We start from the raw sequence: 20,542 nt of genomic DNA, 5'->3' as shown, positions 1-20,542 counted from the left end.
CAGGCCCAAACGAACCTAACCCAAACTCCCTATGTGCGCTGGGGAGGTGGGCCTGCCCCCACCACACCCACCCACCCACACCCCTCTCCCGACTCCTCTGCACAGGCACTGGCTGGCACCAGGGCAAATGCTGTGACTCCAGGATGCCCATGTGCTCCACCTGCACCTCCGTGAAGACAGTCCGGACTGTGCCCCTCCCCCACAACCAGCCATCCCACCCACACCAGACCCATGTGCTCTCTCTGAGAGCCCCACACGTGCTCCTGGAATTCCACCACCACGCTGGGATCACTGGCCACCAGGTCACTACAGAGATCTGATCCTTTTATTTGGCCTGTGTCACAAGGACAAAACTGCCAGGAGCATGCATCATCAGGAAACCCCACACAGAGCCGCCGCTGCCTCCCCAGATGACGCGGCCCAAGCGCAGCCTTGCTGATCCGGTTAAACACTGGCTCCAGCACCTCGCCACGCTGACAAGCTGGCCTCACGCCCATCCCTGCCCCCTTTCCATGGAGGAAGATGCTAATTACTCACAGCCAACAAGAAGCTATGGGGCTAACTAGAGACTGTCACAGCTGACAATGCCTAGCACAGACTCAGGACACCCAGGTCCCATCCAAACCTGCCGGGTATCCGATCACACACTGGAGAGATGTGCCCCCAAGAGCCCTGGGCACCCCCGGCACCAATGCCGTCCAGCACTGGGAGCCTTGTGGGACCCACGTGCTTGCAGCACACTCACCCCGCCGGCCATCAGAAGCTTGTACCGGAACTCCACAGTAGGGTTGTTGAAGGTGAGCTTCTCACAGCGCAGGTGGTTGACAGGCGGGTTGCCCTCCAGGTTCAGGAACAGGTCGTAGGTGAAGCAAACCTTCCTTGGCTCCTCCTTAAACAAAGAAAACAAGGAAGTCGGTTCAGAGGGGTGGGCAGGAGGCCTCAGGGACAGCATGGGACATGTGGCTGTGCTCCCCACTGCCGGGCCTGCCCTTTCCTCCCCTTGGACCCTCTTACACCTCCCTCTGTGTGTTTCTCATCTATCTGCTCACCCAAAATGTATTAAGTCACTATTTGCAGAGGACCCGGCAGAGTAGACAGAAATAGGGATCATGAGGATGACGTTCTCAGGGGGTTAATGAAGCAGCCCTGCTGATGGTGTGGGTCCCGCACACACCCCTCTGCACCCCGACCCTCACGGTGCTTGGCCCACCGACAGGGAGAACAAGGTGCCAAGACTCACAGCTGCTGATCACCTATGCTGAGACTGGACCCCAGGCTCAAGGCCCAGGATCCTGCAGCCTCAACCCCTGGGCTCCTTCCTGGAAGGGAAATTTCTCCAAAGACATACAAGCGGCCGTCAGGACATGAAAAGATGCTCACCACCAAATCAAAACTACAGAATACCACCTCACACCCACTAGGATGGCAATTAGTTTTTAAAAGAGAAATGAGTGCTGACAAGGATGTGGAGGAACCAGAATCCTTGTGCTGTTGCTAGCGGGAATGTAAAATGGTGGTCCCTTTGGAAAACTGTGTGAGAGTTCCTCAAAAGTTAACTGTCGAGTAACTGTATGATCCATATACCCCTCCTAGATGTACACCCAACAGAAATGAAAATACACATTCACATAAAAAACACACACACCTACGTCCACAGCATCACTCTCAGTGATCAAAAGGTGGAAACCACGCAAGTGTCCATCAACAGGTGAATGCACGAACATACTGTGGTCCACCTGTGTAATGGAATGATAGCCACAAGAAGGAACGAAGCACTGACATGCGACAGCATGGATGACAATCAAAAACATGATGCTCCGTGAGAGGAGCTGGACCCAGAGGCTTGAAACTGTAAATAAAAGGAGAAGGGCATTCAGCATTTGTCCTACTTTTCTGCCAGGTAAACATACCGGGGGCGGCGGCGGGGGGGGGGGGGGGAACAGCACAAATGTATTCTGGCTGATCTGTGAAGAAGGAATGAGATTTTCACCAGTTTATGATTGCTGATGGACCAGTAATCTAGGCACTGTCCACTCTGCCAACACCACAAGCACAGACCACCTTCGCGGAAGATCTCACCTCCAGATTCAAGTTCACCTTGGCAGGAAAGACACAGATTGGAGCACTGTGCTAAATACAGACACCTCGGGGACGAGGGCAGTGACAAGCCAGATGGCACCAAACTCTCCAGGACAAATACACAGAGGAGCTTCAACAAATAAATTGCCAAGAGAAAAAAAGAAAGAGATGGTAGAAAGAGAATCCATAGACTCAAAATGCCCTGAATCACAACGTGTGGGTCTAACCTAGATCCTGATTCAGACAGAGAAGAACTCTGAACACCTGACTCGAGATTAAGGACTCATTTGCAGGCCTGACAACAGTATTGCTGGACTGCTGAAAAGCAGTCCGTATCTTTTAGAGACATCATCTGAAACACTGACACGTGAAATGAAAGTGTCTGGGATTCGCTGCAGGATGACCCAGGCAGGGGGCGGCAGTCCCAAGACCACTAGCACCAGGTGACGGCTCCCAGGGGCTCGGTGCATCACCCCATCTGCTCTTGCAGGGGCTTCAAATTCTCCCTGGTTGCTGAGTGGACACAGGGCTGCAAGGCTATGGGCTGGGAGGAGGAACTCAGCTAAGGGCAGGTGTCAGCAAGGGGAGGTGGACAGGTAGCAGGTTGTCCAGTGACACCCCCGTCCCCACCCTGTAAGGCATAGGGCTAGGCTGGGCCTGGGGCCTGCTCTCCTAGGACAAGGCCTGCTCTCCCAGGCCTTGGCTGCCTCACCTGTAGCATGGGGAGGATGAGACACAGCCACAGTGCTCAGCTCTGCACCATCAAGAGATGGAAACTGCTTGCTGTTTTCAGCAGGAAGAGATGGAGGCTTGAGGAGCCCCGAGGAGACACAGCAGACAGATGGGACACGCACAGGACTCCCCAGGCAAGGATGGGGCTCACAGGGACACTCTGACTCTACCCACTGCCAAACTCAGGTGCCGGAGGCTCAGAACCAGGCCTTCCTCAAGTCTCCACCCTCTCTGGTGACCCCTGCCCACACAGCCGTATCCTGGTGGTGCAGGTGCCAGGCAGGTCCAGCTGCTCCACTCACCCAGGCTCTTCAACCGACCCCCCTAATCCCCCAGACCACTCTCCTCCAGACCGCTTGCCACCCCCCAGTCACCCAGCTGCTTCTACCGCAGCCCCCTTCAATCCACAGAGTTTAAACTGGCTCAGGGCTCACTCCCAACCCACTCCTTTAAAACCTGCCAATGGCCTCCCTCCAAGGGCCTTCTCTGACCATTATCCCCAATCACAGCGTTCGTCACGGTGCGCAGGATGGATGTCTCTTGTCTGTCCACCCACCCCGCTGGACAAAGGGACCCCTTTTGTTCCTATGGGGCAGCACTGAGCAGGCACCTGTGTCTGCTGGATGCACCTATGTACTTGTCTGTCCTACAGAAACCTGACGGGTGCCTGGCTGTGTGTTCACTGCAAGGCCAGGGCCAAGGAGGGGTCTCTCCCTTCCTCAGTAGTACTGATGTGACACTGACGATGCTCTATAACATGACTTTGCAGAGCATTGCTGCTGCCAGGCCAGGCACTCTTCCAAGCACATAACATGAATGCTCCAAAGCACAGGTGCTCTTACTGTCCCCATTTCACAGATGAAGAAACTGAAACAGAGGCGGATAACATGCCTGGTGCCACGAGGCTGGTCAACAGGGAGCCAGCATCACCCCAGGCAGGCGGTGTTCTCTGGAACCCCCGGTTCCTAGAGCGGGTTCTCACACCCACACAAACCAAACAGGGCAACACACTGGCCCGAGACAGACTCACAGAGGTGAGCGGTATGGAGCAGAGCCAGGGGCGGAGTCTGGGCTGGTCAGAGGCCTCTCCACCCCACCCCCAGCACCCAGCATGTGCCCTGCAGCTGACACGTGCCTCCCAGCACACTGATGATCGGACCTCCCCCAGGATAAGTGCCCGGGCCTGAGAAGCTGAGGAACTCCAAGAGGCTGGTGGACTACTTCCTGCCCAATCCCGGGAAACTCCTGAGAAAGCTGAGGCGCAGGCAGCACCACCAGCAGCACACCTGGTGAGGAGTGGCCAAATTCAAGGTGTGTGGGGACGACAATTCCAGAAGTAACATCCTTAGCCTTTCTAGCCGGACCCCTCTCTGTGTTAAGGCCTCAAGTGTTCTCAGGCCAGGCCATGGGCAGTCACCCACTCCCCAGGCCAGTGGCCATAGGCCAGCTTCTTTCTCCAGCCTCAGCAAACTAAGATGCAGAGGAACTGGCCAAACTGGTGCCAGCACCCAAAGCCAGCAGCACACACATTTATCCACAGCACAGGGAATGTGGGCCATGGGGCCTATCCAGGCAAACAGCCCAAAGCCCTGGGCCTAGCTGACCTAAGTTCTAGATGCTCCCTCCACCACCTTGGACCCGGCAAGGGCCAAGGCAAGGGCCATCTTCAGGGCCTGGCTCTTCTGCAGCAGGGATGGCTCGGAGGATGCAGGGTCAAAGAGAAGACTCCCAGTCTTGCCAATAGGGCTGTTTCCTCACTGTTTTCTCTGCCCATGTTTGACAGTCCCTGAGAGAGGCCCCGGAGTTTGCATATGCTGAGCTTTAAGGAAAACCAGGTAAATGTGAATCTGATCATGGCACTAGACCTAATTGCCAGTTTACAGGGCTGCAGTCAGCAACAGCCCTTTGGGACAACAATATAGCTTCTTAAAATGCTCTGCGGGGGGTGGGGGAGAAGAAGAGAGTAATGGAGAGAAAAAAAATAAAGCTTAAGAGATTCAACAATCAATAGCAATGCACTGACTTTATCTGAATCCTAATTTGAACAAATTATTACAAAATATGTGTGAGACAACATGGGAAAATTTGGCATCACTGGTATTTGATGATTTAAAGAATTATTAATTTATTAATTCTAGATATGAAGATACTGCATTAGGTTTGGGTTTTTTAAAAGTCTTATCTTTTTACAGACACAGATTAATATTAATATTACTTTAAACTAATATTTACAGGAGTTCCCATTGTGGCTCAGCGGTAATGAATGCAGCTAGTGTCCATGAGGACGTGGGGTTTGATGCCTGGCCTCGCTCAGTGGGTTAAGGATCCAGACATGGCTCAGATCTGGTGTTGCTGTGGCTGTGGTGTAGGCTGGCAGCTGTAGCTCCAATGTGACCCCTAACCTGGGAACTTCCATGTGCCACATGTGAGGGCCTAAAAAAAAAAATTAATATTTGCACAAAGGGGCAAAATAATTAAACAAACATCCTCTCTTAGATTAAACTTCTAGTCCATGTGCCTCTCTCTCCCTTGACTTAGTAAAAACCAAGAGAAAGTTAATGACATTAGGTACATGCAGAAGTCATTTTATGTATGTATGTATGTACGTACGTATGTAGTTGCAAAAGTCATTTTTTTTTTGGTGGAGCCTACGGTTCACAGAAGTTCCCTGGCTAGGAACTGAACCCTTGCCACGGCAGTGACAATCAAGGCACTGTGCAAAAGTCATTTTAGATTGAGTGGTTCCAGGAACAAGACTTGCTGATTGCCATGGTGATGGCATCCCCGTGTGAAGAGTATGTACGATACCCAAGCAGGCTGCTTCACGTAGGACAAGGACTGCTACCAGAGGCCATGTTTATCTGACAGGTACACACACTGTACAGGGAAGAACAACAGTGGCTCAGGGTGAAAGGAGGAGGACTATGCAGGGTGGGGTATCTGATATTTTTTTTTGCCCAGTAAAAATACCTATTAAAATTTTTTAAATTAATATTTACAGATTAAAAAAAAAAAAAAAAAAGGATGCCTATGACCTGATTCAAAATATCCTGGGAGCAGAGAAGAAAACAGCACACTCCACAGGTGAGTAACAGCTGAAGTTGGGTCATGGGGGCTGTGACGGTTTGCTCTGCTGGCCTCTTTACTTCTATATATATTTTTTTGGTTTTCTATATTTAAAAGTTTAAACACACATGCTCGGCCCCACCCCAGGCTTGCTCATAGCTTCGCATTCAAGCACCTACTGACTACCTATGAGTTGACTCTATCCTGGTACTGGGGAAAGGGGGCAGGCAGGCCCAGTGCCACCCTTCAGCTCTGTCCCCCAGGATCCTCTGTGGCCACAGGGCCACGCGCCACCCCACCACCAGCAGCCCTCACCAGCCTTCCCTGGGGCCAGCTGCTGTTGCAACAGGCTTTATGAGGCACCCTATTTCATCCGCCAAAGCTCTAAGCATCAGTCACTGCTCTCACCACCTGTCAGGAGAGGAAACTGAGGTCTCATGGTATTTAATCACTTGCCAAGGCCACACAGAACCACACTGCAGTCCCGGTCATGTGCAGGGCCCTACTCTTCCTGCACACATAGCTCCTCAAGCCCAGCCCACTGGTCCCTGGCCCATGGCCAACTGGAACAGGGTGCTTTCCTGCCCAGGAAAGAGAGCAAAGGAATAAACATGGAAAAATACATCTGAAAGCAAACACCTGAAATTCCACTTCCAAGATCGAGTCTACCGACCTAGTAAACAAAAGCTCGGGGAGGGCCACTGAGGCGGCTTACAGCAGCGACAGTGCCACTCAGCAGGGGCAGTCATAGCTCATCTGAGCTACAGGGCACCTACACAGACAGCACAGGCACTCGGCAGGTCCATGTACTGACAGAGGAAGGCCCACAGGTGTTTAGTTTAAAACTGCACTTCTGTCTCCCTCCCTCTCCCTTTCTCTGTGTCTGTCTCTGTCTCTGCCTCTGTCTCTCTCTCTCACACACACACACAGAAAAAAATGTTGTTTCTTGGAGTTCCCATCGTGGTGCAGTGGTTAACGAATCCGACTAGGAACCATGAGGTTGCGGGTTCGGTCCCTGCCCTTGCTCAGTGGGTTAACGATCCGGCGTTGCCGTGAGCTGTGGTGTAGGTCGCAGACGCGGCTCGGATCCCGCGTTGCTGTGGCTCTGGCGTAGGCCGGTGGCTACAGCTCCGATTAGACCCCTAGCCTGGGAACCTCCATATGCCGCGGGAGCGGCCCAAGAAATAGCAACAACAACAACAAAAGACAAAAAAAAAAAAAAAAAAAAAATGTTGTTTCTTGGAGTTCCCTGGTGGCTCAGTGGGTTAGGGATCCAGCATTGTCATTGCTGTGGCTCAGGCCATTGTCGTGTCGCAGGTTTGATCCCTGGCTTGGAAATTCTGCATGCTGTGGGCATGGGACCAAAACAAAGCTGTTTCTGGAAGGTTACTGATAGTGGTTAGAGTGGCTACTTCAAGAAGTAGACTGAGGAAGTGGCTTTAATTCCTTGCAACCCACATATATCACCCTTTACAGTTAGAAGAGAAAAACTTAAAAAGTGTTAAGAAAAGGGCGACGTGGGCTGGAAACCATAGGCTTTGGGGCCTGAGGTCTCCCGGATGCCAAAGCAGCTTCACTGCTGTCTTGCTTTGTGACACTGGACCTGCCACTTGACCTCGCTGAATCTTGGCAAGAGAAAAGAAAACCACAGGGTTCTGGGTGCAAAGGGAAGGTGGCAGCAGACTATGATTCTGGCTGGCAGCAAGAAGTGGGTGGCCCCTGCTGGGCCCTCCCTGCCTCTGAGCCTGCTCTGCCCAGGCCAGGAGGATGCGCCACCATGAACTCAGACCTGCCTGGGTCAGGTGCATGGGGACGGTCACCAGAGCACTGTGGGTCACAGCCAGAGACGCTTGTCAGTATGGGGCTATGTCTGGATGTCGGGGGTGCCAGGGACATTTTCTTTCTTTGAAAATGGACCTTTAACTCTTGAACATAATGGTCCATGCCCACTGAGAGGTACTCAGAGGGAACACAGTGGCCGAGGAGGCGGACTTTGGAAAGCGCTGGCTGCTGTACTTGCTGGGTAACATCAAGCAGGTTATGTTACCAGCTCCTGCCTCAGTTTCCTCACCTGTGAAATGGGGTAACAGACCACACCACATACGAGCACTCATCATTCCACACGGATGTGGAAAAGTTCCAAGCCTTGCCTCCCAGGGAGGACAGCCAGAGCGAAACCTCGAGTAGGAGAGAAGCCCAAGGCTCTAGAACAAAGTCTTGCACATGAATGTAACACCCACAGGGGAACAGCCGGAGACACATAACCACTGCTCACCCCTGAAAGAGCAAAAACAGTGGCAGACAGATGTGGAAAGGGAAGAGTTTTTTTTTTTTTTTTCACTCTGCATGCTTCAGTATTGTCTGAATTTTTGGTAACCTGAATATATTTGTGTATTGATAAACAATTAGAAACCAAAACAGGGAGTTCCCTTTGTGGCTCAGCAGGTTACAGACCTGACATAGTCTCTGTGAGGACACAGGTTCGATCCCTGGCCTCACTCAGTGGGTTAAGGACCCAGCGTTGCTGCAGCTGTTGTGTAGCCCACAGCTGCAGCTCCAGTGTGACCCCTAATCTGGGAACTTTCACATACCACATGTGCAGCCAAACAAAGAAAAACAAACAAACAAAAACAATAAAAGGTAGCAGGAAGGAAAACACAATTTAAAGAACTTTGTATGGAAACAAAAAAAATTTTTTGGTCATACCCAAGACATACACAAGTTCCCAGGCCAGGGACTGAACCTGAGCCACAGGAATGACAGTGAGCCACAGCAGTAAAAATGCCAAATCCTTAACTACAAGGCCACCAGGGAACTCTGGAAACAAATATTTTCCACTTAAAGTTAGCGTCTATTATCTGGAGCCCTCACTTAATGATCTATCCTCAGTCTAACACCAAAAAAAGGTGAGAAAGGAGCCAGCGATATGAACATACACATGAGACGGCAATTTGACAAAGAAATCTGGACCAAAAGAGACAAAAAAGAAGGAAGGATGAGGCATCCCAGGATGAGCCCATGGGTGCTGGAGTTAAAAGGGACCTAGGAGTTGTCTGTCTCCTCCTGGACTTCACTGACCCCATCCAAAAGAGTCCACACCTCCATGCCCCCAGTGCTGTTGAGACAAAGAGACACAAGAGCCAGTTATGCAAAAACATGGACCACCTCTCTCAATTGAGGACTGAGGCTGTTTGAACCCAAAGTTTGACACCTGAGAGAGCCCCCTGGCTGATGTGGACAGGCCTCCCTCACCACTGCCCGCCCCCCCTCACTTTGGGGGGTGACAGTGCAAATGATTCAGTTGATTCAGTTACACATGTGGGTCAGGCTGCACCTCTTCTTTGGCTCACTTCCTCTTTTGAGGTGCTTCTCTCCCAGGCTCCACACCCACCTCCTGGAAATACAGATGTTTCTGGGGCCCCACATGGAGGAACAAAAGGATGCTACAGGGAGACTATTTGAGTGGCACAGCTGGCCGGCACCCATGCGGCTTGTCACAACTCAACAGCCCCCTGACCTTTCCCTGGTATCCTCACACAATGTCCTCTCTGTTTGGGCTCCTCGGCAATCCACCAGCAATTGTCCCTGGCGTAGAACAGCCGCCAGCAGCCGCCCACGAAGGGCTGCCCGCCTCCTGAACTCTGCAAAGCACAGGGCTGGGGGAGCCCACAGGGGCAGGGCGAGGGGCGAGAGGATGGCAACCCCAGGAGAGATGTGCTGAACTCGGACAGTCTGGGTTTCCACCTTAATCACCCAAGGCCCACTGCCATCTGCAGAGCCTTAATAAACTGAGGGCAAGTGGGAAAAGTCTGGCCAGCTGCAGCAAGCAAGGTAGCAGCCCAAAGCCACCTCCACTCTGGGGGCCCTAGCACCTCCACCGACAGGTCAGGTCACCAGTCCTGCCACACCACCTATGTCATTATCCCCCCAACACAAGTCAGAGGGGATGCATCAAAGATGCCTCTGAGGGCTTCCGGCTCAGCCTTGCTGTTTTGACTACTTACTTTAAACAAAAAACCTTTTCTGAATAAAACTATGCAAACCTCCTAACAAAATGTACCAAAATGCCCTTTCTGTGACTCAAGATAACGGCATTTGAGGAAAGTCATGGAAAGTTAGTGATGGTTAGGGCTCATCTGACCAATAATAGTCTGTTGTGGAGGTGGGGGGAAGGGCAGGGAGGATGTCTAATATTAGCAGAAAACAACCAAAATAAACTTCATGTTTTATGTTTCTGAAAATCAGGCTCTCCCCTGACATCAGCACGCACCCTTTTTATGTTTCTTTCTCCTCCTGAAGTGTGCTGTTAAATTGACAGTACAGGACTTCTCTGGTGGCTCAGCAGATTGAGAAATCGGGCGTTGTGAGTGCTGTGGCTTGGGACGCTGCTGTGGCATGGGTTTGATCCCTGGCCTTGGGAACTTCCACATGCTGCGGGTATGGCCAAAAAACCCAAAAGGAAAAAAAATTGATGGTACAATAAAGGGAGGTAGACATCAGAAGAAACAGGATCAAGGTCAGCTGCAAGGAAGTTTTCACACCCCAAGTGGCCCAGCTGAGGGTTCAATACCAAGTGCCCACACCTGCATCCATTCCTTAACAGACGTCTCCAGGGCACAGGCGGAGGCTGCCAGCCTATGTGGACTAGGGAAATGACAGACCAGGTTTCTCTGAACTCAGACAACCTCTTGTCCCCACCCTACAACTGACTCTCTTCTCTCCTGGTCTCACCAATCACTCCAAGCCAGAAACTTGGGACCAAGAGGCAATGAGCTTTAATTTGAAAGAGAAAAAAAATGAGATAAGCTCTCCCACATGTGCTCACATGCAAGACCAAGCCACCAAGCCCACTCTCATGTGGACACTTCCCTGACCCTTAGACACCAACCGTGCTTCCCCAGGACACAGACAAGTTCTTCCTATTCGGCAGCTACTGAACTACTCCCAGGGAGGGCTGGGCCAGGGCTGCTTCGCAATGCTACCCCAAAACCATCTGGGACAGGCATGAGATGGCGCCTCTCCAGAATTCTGAGGCTGAGCCGGAAGATCTCACGCCCAAAGAGGCAGATGGGCCCAGAGGAGTCCGAGTGCTCGACCCTCCATGGAATCTCTAACAGCACATCCAACTGCCACACACAGGCCTGACGGTCCCTGTGACGTAGGACAGCGCCCATGTCCCTGCTTCAAAGCCCTGACTGGTGCTAAAGCTGTACCGCTGTTTGTTTATTTAGTGCCTCTCACCCAGATGGTCTGGGGGCTCCACAACACACAGGACTGGATCCACTTGGGTCCTCACTGTGTCCTGGACTCGGTAAATATCTGCTGCATAAAAAAAAAAATCAATGAAGCTGCAGTGGAAAAAAAAAAAACCAAACCAAATAACAACAACAAAAAAGAAAAGTGATTCCTTCTTCTCATTGTAAATACATTTTTCTAAAAACCCTCAATTGCAAAGAATAAATGACAGTGGCATCCCTTATAGACACCACCTTCCCACAGGAAATTTCCTTGTGTTTTTAAACAGCTCTTTCAGAGCATGCTGCCAGTGGGGGGGGGGGGCTGCAAAAACAAACTCATAGGTTCTAAGATTCCCTTTGCCAGACCCAAACTACAATCCATAGAAGAAAAAAAAAAATGATAAATTAGGCTCTCAAAATGTATAACTTTTGCTGGGCAAAAGATACCATTAAGAGAATGAAAAGACAAGTCACAGACTTGGAGAATATATGTACAAATAATATACCAGATAAAGAACTTTCATCTAGAGAATTTAAAGAACTAATCAAAATCAACAATGAAAGCAACTAACTCAATTTTTTTTTTAAAGGCAAAAATTCTGAACAGCTACTTCTCCCAAGAAAATATGAGTTGCAAACAAACACATGAAAAGATGCTCAGTGTCATCAGCCATCAGGGAAATGCCAATCAAAAGCTAATGAGGACGTTCCCACGTGGCACAGCAGGTTAAGGATCCAGTGTTGCTGCAGCTGTGGCACAGGCTGCAACTGTGGCATGGGTTCAGTCCCTGGCCCAAGAATTTCCACATGCCATGGGCACAACCAAAAAACAAACAAACAAACAAACAAACAAACAAACAAACAAAAAACCTAATGAGATACTACTTCACATCTACCAGGATGGCTATAATCAAAGAGACAGGAAGTGTGACCCTCAGGACGTGGAGAAATTAGAAACCTCAGATGTTGCTGGTGGGAATGTAAAATGGTACAGTAGCTGCGGTCAACAGAGTCAGCTACTCAAAAAGTTAAACACAGGATTTCCATTCTTAGGTACATACCCAAGAGAAATGAAAACATATATGCACACACACAAAAAAACCCTGTAGGCAAAATAGCTAATAGATGGAAACAACCCAAATGCCCACCAACTGATGGATGGATACAAAAAATGCATTTTGAATGGAGTATATTCAGCCACAAAAAGGAATGGGAGCACTGACATATGCTACAATGTGGATGAAACTTGAAAACACTGCCCTAAATAAAAGAAGCCAGACACAAAAGGCTACAGAATGTGTGATTCCATTTATGTGAATTGTCCAGAACAGGCCAATCCACAGAGACAGAGAGTAGATTCTTTGTTGCCAGGCACTGGGGGAGGGGGTTAAGGGGAGTGACTGCTAATGAGGACGGGGCTTCTTTTGGGATGACGAAAATGTTTTGGAATAAGTGGTGATGGCTGCAAAGCTCTGAATATACAAAAAACAAACAAACAAAAAACAGTGAAATGTATAGGTTAAAAGGATGAATTATACAGTACATAAATTATGTCTCAGTATACCAGTTTTTTAAAGAAGAGCGATACCACTACATGCCCACCAAGAAAGGCAAAAAAAGGACAGCTGACCTTATCCAGGCTGGCAAGACCCCTCCTCCACCACTGGTGAGGGTGCCAAGTGGCAGCCACTGTAGATGGTGGGGGACCATTTCTTACAAGTTAAACACACCGGTACCAGATCACCCAGAAACCCCACTCCTGAGTATTTACCCAAGGCAAATGAACTTACAGTCACACAAATACCTGTGTGCAAACGTTTAGGGCAACTGTATTCATAATCACCAAAACTGGAAACCACTCAGATGTCCTTCAACCGGCAAATGGACAAACAAATGCCGTATTATCCACACAATAAAAGGGAATGAACTGTTCACTCATGCAACGGCATGGATGAATCTTAAGCTCATCTTGCTAAGTGAAAGAAACCAGACACAAAGGGCTACATAGTGTATGAGGCTATTTATATGACATTTTGGAAAAGGCAAAACTATAAGGATGGAAAACAGATGAGTGGTTTTGAGGCTCTGAGGTTGGGGGAGGAGCTGACTTCAAAGGGACGGCTTTGAGGGGGTGTGGGGAGGTTGGAACTGTTCTGTATGGTGACACTGTGGTCGATGCATGACTTTATGCATGAAAACGCAGAATGAACTTCACTGACAACAAACTAAAATGATGATAATAATGATAACCAGATGGGCGGGGGAAGGGACCCAGGACTGATGAATCTAACTGTACACAAATGTATGACAACCACACCAACAGAGATGGAGGAAAAGAGCGGTCACAAATGACTTTGAAAAGCAGTGTTTTAACTGGATACTGGAAGGCCAAAGTAAAACAGAGCTGCACTAAGACACTAAATTTACTTCTCAGGAATACTGGTTAGAGATTCTGAAACTACTTTCCAGATAAACTAAGGTTAAATAAATAAGCAAATATATTGTAGGTAAGGCAAACCAGGTTTTTCCCTTTAGGGAAAGAAGTTAAATAAGCAAGGTGGGGGAGTTCCCACACTGGCATAGTGGGTTAATGGTTAGGCTTCTCTCTGTGGAGGTGCTGATTTGATTCTAGCCCAGAGCAGTGGATTAAGGACCCAGCATTCCTGCAGCTGTGGTGCAGGTCAAAGCTCCAGCTCAGATTCGATCCTGGCCTGGGAAATTCCATGTGCCCCAGGTGAAGCCAAAAAAGAAAAAAAGGGGGGGGCAGTGGGTAGGGGTGGGGATGCTAGAAAGAACCCAGTGGTGCTGGACTGGAGGTGGGGGTGCTGGCATGAATTGACGTTTATTCAATGTATATACAGACAGATACAGGAATAAACATAGGTGGGGTGTTAGTATACATGCACAAACCTCCCTGATCTGTCACATTAAGGGAGTAAAGCAGCGATACCCCAGGAACAATGAACATGCTTTGCTACCAGATCTTGGTTTGTTTTTTTTTTTTTAATTTTTTTTTTGTCTTTTTGCCTTTTCTAGGGCCGCTCCCGAGGCATATGGAGGTTCCCAGGCTAGGGGCATAATCGGAGCTGTAGCTGCCGGCCTACACCACAGCCACAGCAACAGTGGATCTGAGCCGCATCTGTGACCTACACCACAGCTCACAGCAACACCGGATCCTTAACCCACTGAGCGAGGCCAGGGATTGAACCTGCAACCTCATGGTTCCTAGTCGGATTCATTAACCACTGAGCCACAATGGGAACTCCCAGATCTTGGTTTTTAAACACCCTTCTCCAATGAAAAGGTCCAGGGCTCCTTGGATAAAGGGCTGATTAGAGAGATAGGGCAGGGAAAACCAAGATGAGCCTCGTGCACCCTGTGGTGCCAGTAAAGAGAAAGTACCCCCCAAAACATGGAAACATGATAAAAAAAGGCACAGGGGCCAAACTGAGGGAGTCCCCACCTGCCAGAGTGAGAAATACCTGAGCCACAAAACAAAGGACAATTGGCCTGGATTGTAACACAAAGGGGAAAAAAAATTCCACAAATTTATCCTAATATAAATAAAAGGAGAAAGGTCAACTACCTTAGAGAACAACTTCAACTAATAAACAGAAGAAAAGAGGGAAGTGGAAATCACCACAGAACACCACTGATGGATACTAAAACTGGTGGATGAAACTTGAAGAAGAAACAAGTGATTATCATAATCTCAAAGTCTCTCTCCCAGATAGAAAATAGTTACTGTGGCGGTTTTAACTATGCCCACCTGAATGTACAGATTCATTTTTTCCCCACCTTGAGAGAGGGCTAGATGTAAGAGACTCGCTTAAGGGAGGGAGAGTAACTTCACAGTGAAGAAACTTGGCAGATACCTTTTAACTAGATCAAGGTAACAACCCTAGAAATAAATCAAGTTAATATCAGGTCCTCCTGGAATTCCCTGGTGGCTCAGTGGGTTAAGGATCTGGCATTGTCACTGCTGTGGCTCTGGTCACTACTGTGGCAAGGGCCTGGGAATTTCTGCATGCTGGGAGTGTGGCAGAAAAAAAAAATCAGGTCCTCCCTACTATGGTATGATGATGGGGGGCCTCCTCACCTCTGTAGTCTTCTTACAAAATCTACAACCCCACTCTAATCATGAGAAAACAAACCTAAGTTTGGGGAACATTCTTCAAAATGCCTAGCTAATGTATTTCAAAACATTAAGGCTATGAAAGATAAGGAAAACCAAGAGATTGTCACAGGCGGAAGAAGGCAAAAGAGACAGGACAGCTAAATGCAAAGTAGGGTCTTGGATAGATTCCAGAAGAGAAATAGGGAAATCCACATAAAGTCTGTTAATAGGAAGTACTGTACCAATGTTAATTTCTTTGTTTTCATCACGTATGGTGGTCTTGCAAGATGTTAACATTAGGAGAAGCCGGGTGTGGGTTACAGAACTCTGTTTGACCTCTGAACTCTTCTGTGTTTCTAAAGTTATTTCAAAACTAAAAGGAGGAGTTCCTGCTGTGGCTCGGTGGTTAATGAATCTGACTAGTATCCATGAGGACGCAAGTTTGATCACTGGCCTTGCTCAGTGGATTAAGGATCTGGCATTGGTGTGAGCCGTGGTGTAGGTTGCAGATGGGGCTTGGATCCCGAGTTGCTACATGTGGCTGTGGTGTAGGCTGGCAGCTGCAGCTCCAATTAGACTCCTAGCCTGGGAGCCTCCATACACCACGGGTGTGGCCCTAAAAAGCAAAAATACAAAACAAAACTAAAAGTAAGGAGTTCCTATCATGGCTCAACTAGCAGAGTTCCTGTCATGGCTCAACAGAAATGAATCTGACTAGTATTCATGAGGATGCAGGTTCAATCCCTGGCCTCACCCAGTGGGATAAGCTTAGGATCGGTGTGGTGAGATGTGGTGTAGGTCGCAAACACAGCTCGGATCTGGTGTTGCTGTGGCTGTGGTGTAGGCCAGCAGCTGTAGCTCCGATTCAACCCCTAGCCTGGAAACTTCCATATGCTGCAGGTGTGAGCGCCCCCCCCCAAAAAAATATTAGTCCATCCATTAATATTACTCAATACTCAATTAGTATTGAGTAATTCTTTGGGTTACTCAAAGATCTTTATGTATACTTGAAGCAACTTGGGTTTGCAAATCTGTCTCTTTGACCATGAATTTTATGGAACCTAAATGCTTATCAAGTCTTTCCAATAAAATGTAGTGTCCAAACTGAGAAGTGCAGTAAGTGTAACACCAAATTTCAAAGACTTAGTACTAAAGGAATGTAAAATAGCTTGCTCATTTTAAAATACGGATCACATATGTTGAAATGATAATATCTTGGCTCTACTGGGATAAATGCTACATTATTAAAATTAATTTCATCTGTTTAACCTTTTTTAATGTGGCTACTAAAAGTTTTTAAATTGCATACATGGCTTATACATTTCTTCTGGGCAGATGGGGCACAGGATTTAACTCACTTGTCACATCAAGAAGGGCTTCAAATAGCTCTAGTCACTTCTGGGACAAGCAGCAGATATCAAGGGAGCATTTCAGCAAGACTGGCCATTTAAGGGTCCTAGGCTACTTTACTGCTCCTGGACACACTGCCTTGTCTACGCTTGCTCTCCCAGGCCACAATCAATACCCCAGATCACCCGCCAAAGGAACAGCTCAGGTACAGCTCACAGAGGTTTCTGGGTCAACTTGTGAACAGAGAGCAACTACCTGGATCCCCCCCTGGAGGAGCTCAAGCTCCCAACTCAGGAAACTTCATATCACACTTTCATTCTGCCCAACAAATTCTGTCCACATTTATAAATGGGCACCAATACAGAATTCATTTAAAAACTCTTACAACTCAACCACAAAAAAACAAATTACCCAACTCAAAAAAAAGGGTAAAGATGGAGTTCCCATCGTGGCTCAGTGGTTAACAAATGCAACTAGGAACCACGAGGTTGTGGGTTCGATCCCTGGCCTCGCTCAGTGGGTTAAGGATCTGGCATTAGCGTGAGCTGTGGTGTAAGTTTGTGTTGCTGTGGCTGTGGCGAAGGCCGGTGGCTACAGCTCTGATCAGACCCCTAGGCTGGGAACCTCCATATGCTGTGGGTGCAGCCCTAGAAAATACCAAAAAAATGAAAGGTAAAGACACAGACAGACATAAAGAAGATACACAAATGGCCAAGAAACACATGAAAAGATGCTAGGGAAATGTGAATCAAAACCACAACAAGATACCACTCCACACCCACCAGGATGGCTGTAATTTTAAAAGCTATTAAATAAAAATAGGAAATAAGATGTTGATAAACTGGAACCCTCAAACACTGCCGGTAGGAAGGTAAAATGGTTCAGCCATTGTGGAAAACTCTCAAAAAGTTAGAGAATTATCATGGCACAGCAATTTCATTCCTAGGTATAAACCCAAATGAATTGAAAATTGGTAGTCAAACAAGTACATGTATACACCTTTTCACAGCAGTAGTATGTTATAGCAGCGGATGAGTCTCAACAGCCAAAAGGTGGAAACAGCCCAAGGGTCCATCAAGTGGTGAATGCACAGACAAACAGTAGTATATCGACAATTATTCGGCCCTGAAAGGAATGAAATTCTGGTACAGGCTGCAATGTGGGTGAACTTATAAACAGTTATTCAGCCAGGTATAATGGAGGTCCCATGGAGAACAACTGCTTAATGGATATGGGGTTTCCTGTTGGTGTGAAGAGAATATTCTAGAACTAGACAGAAGTGGCTGTTGCGCAACACTGTGAATGCCGCTGAATTGTTCACTTAAAAGTGGTTAATTTTGTGGTATGTGAATTTCACCTCAATTTCTTAAAAGAAATTTCTTAAAACACTTATACACTGGTTGTGCCACCTGGTTTCTTAACCAACAACAGCTGCCCCTCCAGAATCAATCTGGTTCGTCCATCAGGTTCCCACTCAGCAAAGGTTTTTCAAGTGCTATCTCTGTGCCAGAGGCCAGTATACAGACAGAACAACACCAACAGGCCCCGCCCTCAAGAACTTGCCTTCTAGTGGTAGCAACAGGCATCAGACAGGTAAACATTTCAGTAAAAAGGGAAGAACAGCATGCTAGGAGAAAGAATGGAAGCAAAGACCAAATTCAGATCCGAAGATCAGAGCAGATGGCTGTGCTCTCCCACGTCATCAATGTGTAACTCCGCACAGGAAACCTCTCTAATCTTTCATTTTCCCACCTACAAGATGAGACCTACCCTTCTGTGGGACTGTATGAGGATTATAGCAGCTATTATGTGAAATGCCTCACACAGCCCTTGGTCTATTATCCTTCAATACTTTTTTCCCAAGTATACAGCTATCTGAGGTGGAGCAATATTATAAGTAACATTGCTCAGTATTTACTGCATCTCAATAATGCAGAAGAACCATTTGACAAAATTCAACAGCTGTTCATGATTAAAAAAAAAAAAAAAAAAAAAAACCTCTCAAAAAACTAAAAATAAAAGCCATATATAGGAAAAGCCCAAAGCAAATATCATACTCAATGGTGAAAGACAGAAAGATTTTCCTTTAAGATTAGGAACAAGGCAAGGATGCCTGCTTTCACCACTTTCATACACCTAGAAGTCAAAGCTAGAGCATTAGGCAAAAAAAGGAAGGAAAAAAGGAAACATGCAAATTGGAAACGAAAAGAAGTAAAATTTCCTCCAATCAGACAATATAGCTTCATATGTGGAAAATCCTAGATTACACACATAAAACTGTTAGAACTAATAAATTAGCAAAGTCACAAAATACAAAATCAATACACAAACACAAATAAGCTGCAGTTCCAGAAACTACCAGTGAACAATGTGAACAGGAAATAAACAGTTCCACTTATAATAGCATCAAAAGGAATAAAATACTCAGAGATTAACCAAGGAAATAAAGTTTTGTACAATGAAAACTATAGAACAATGCTGAAAGAAATTAAAGACAGAAATGAAAAGATATCTTATGTTCATGAATTTACAAGACTTCATATTGTTAAAATGTCAATACTACCTAAAGTGATCTAGGGATTCAATGCAATCCCTATCAAAATCTATGACATTTTCTTTGCAGAAATAGAAAAATATACTCTAAAATTCATACGGAATCCCAAGGGACCTCAAAACAAATCTTGAAAAATAAGAATAAACTTGGGGAGTTCCCATAGTGGCACAGCAGAAACAAATCCAACTAGGAACCATGAGGTTGTGGGTTCAATCCCTGGCCTCGCTCAGTGGGTTAAGGATCCGGTGTTGCTGTGAGCTGTGGTGTAGGTCGCAGATGCGGCTCAGATCCCAAGTTGCTGTGGCTCTGGCGTAGGTCGGCAGCAACAGCTCTGATTAGACCCCTAGCCTGGGAACTTCGATACGCCACAGGTGTGGCCCTAAAAAGACAAAAGACCAAAAAAAAAAAAAAAAAAAAAAAAAAAAAAAACTTGGAAAACTCACACTTCCTGACTGCAATACTTACTACAGAAATAAACCCATGCACTTAACAGCCAATCTACAACAAAGGAAGCAAGAATATACAATGTAGAAAAGACAGTCTCTCCAGTAAAGTGGTGCTGGGCAAACTGTACAGTTACATGTAAAAGAATGAAATTAGAACATTCTCTAACACCATATACAAATATAAACTCAAAATGGATTAAAGACCTAAATGTAAGACCATAACCCATAAAACTCCTAGAGGAAAACAGGCAGAAAACTGACATAAATTGTAGCAATATATTTTTTTTGCTCTGTCTCCTAAAGCAAAGGAAATAAAAACAAAAATAAACAAGTAAGACCTAATTAAACTTAAAAGCTTTTGCAAAACAGAGGAAACAACTGACAAAATGAAGACAATCTAATCAATGGGAAAAAGTATTTGCAAATGATATGATTAATATCCAAAATATATAAACAGTTCATACAACTCAACATCAAAAAAAACAAACAACTCAATTAAAAAATAGGCAGAAAACCTGAATGGACATTTTTCCAAACAGGACATTCAGATGGCCAACAACATGAAAAGATGCTCAACAACGTTAATCATTAAAGAAAAGCAAGTTAAAACCACAATGAGGAGTTCCCATCACGGCGCAGTGGTTAATGAATCCGATTAGGAGCCATGAGGTTGCGGGTTCGATCCCTGGCCTTGCTCAGTGGGTTAAGGATCCAGTGTTGCCATGAGCTGTGGTGTAGGTCGCAGACATGGCTCGGATTCTGCATTGCTGTGGCTCTGGCATAGGCCAGGGTCTACAGCTCCGATTAGTCCCCTAGCCTGGGAGCCTCCACATGCCACGGGAAGCGGCCCTAGAAAAGCAAAAAAAAAAAAAAAAAAGCAAAAAAAAAAACACCACAATGAGATAGCACCTCACATCTATCAGAATGGCTATCATCAACAAGGACACAAATAACAAATGTG

The 20,542-nt window shown here is 47.0% G+C and overlaps 1 protein-coding gene and 1 long non-coding RNA gene across 5 annotated transcripts in view; one reads left to right on the top strand and one right to left on the bottom strand.

The window, feature by feature from the left end:
- MLLT1 (MLLT1, super elongation complex subunit) overlaps positions 1–20,542 on the bottom strand; it is a 66,745-nt gene that overhangs the window by 17,661 nt on the left and 28,542 nt on the right. For both annotated transcript variants that reach the window (XM_021083992.1, XM_021083993.1), the window contains exon 4: positions 746–889. In XM_021083992.1, the coding sequence (XP_020939651.1) occupies positions 746–889 (144 nt within the window). The remainder of the gene's footprint in view (positions 1–745; positions 890–20,542) is intronic.
- The window catches only part of LOC110259353, a 29,976-nt gene continuing 10,330 nt past the window's right edge, over positions 897–20,542 (top strand). For 2 of the 3 annotated variants that reach the window (XR_002341684.1, XR_002341682.1), the window contains exons 1-2: positions 897–4,122; positions 5,813–5,895. This is a non-coding gene — a long non-coding RNA (uncharacterized LOC110259353). Of the gene's footprint in view, positions 4,647–5,812; positions 5,896–20,542 lie in introns of all 3 variants that reach the window. The other variant, XR_002341683.1, reaches the window with a different exon arrangement.

Source organism: Sus scrofa, chromosome 2 (assembly GCF_000003025.6).
Source record: "Sus scrofa isolate TJ Tabasco breed Duroc chromosome 2, Sscrofa11.1, whole genome shotgun sequence".
In the NCBI taxonomy this organism is placed as follows: Eukaryota; Metazoa; Chordata; class Mammalia; order Artiodactyla; family Suidae; genus Sus; species Sus scrofa.
The sequence above is the reverse complement of the archived record's forward strand: the minus strand, read 5'-3'. Positions and strand labels throughout refer to the sequence as shown.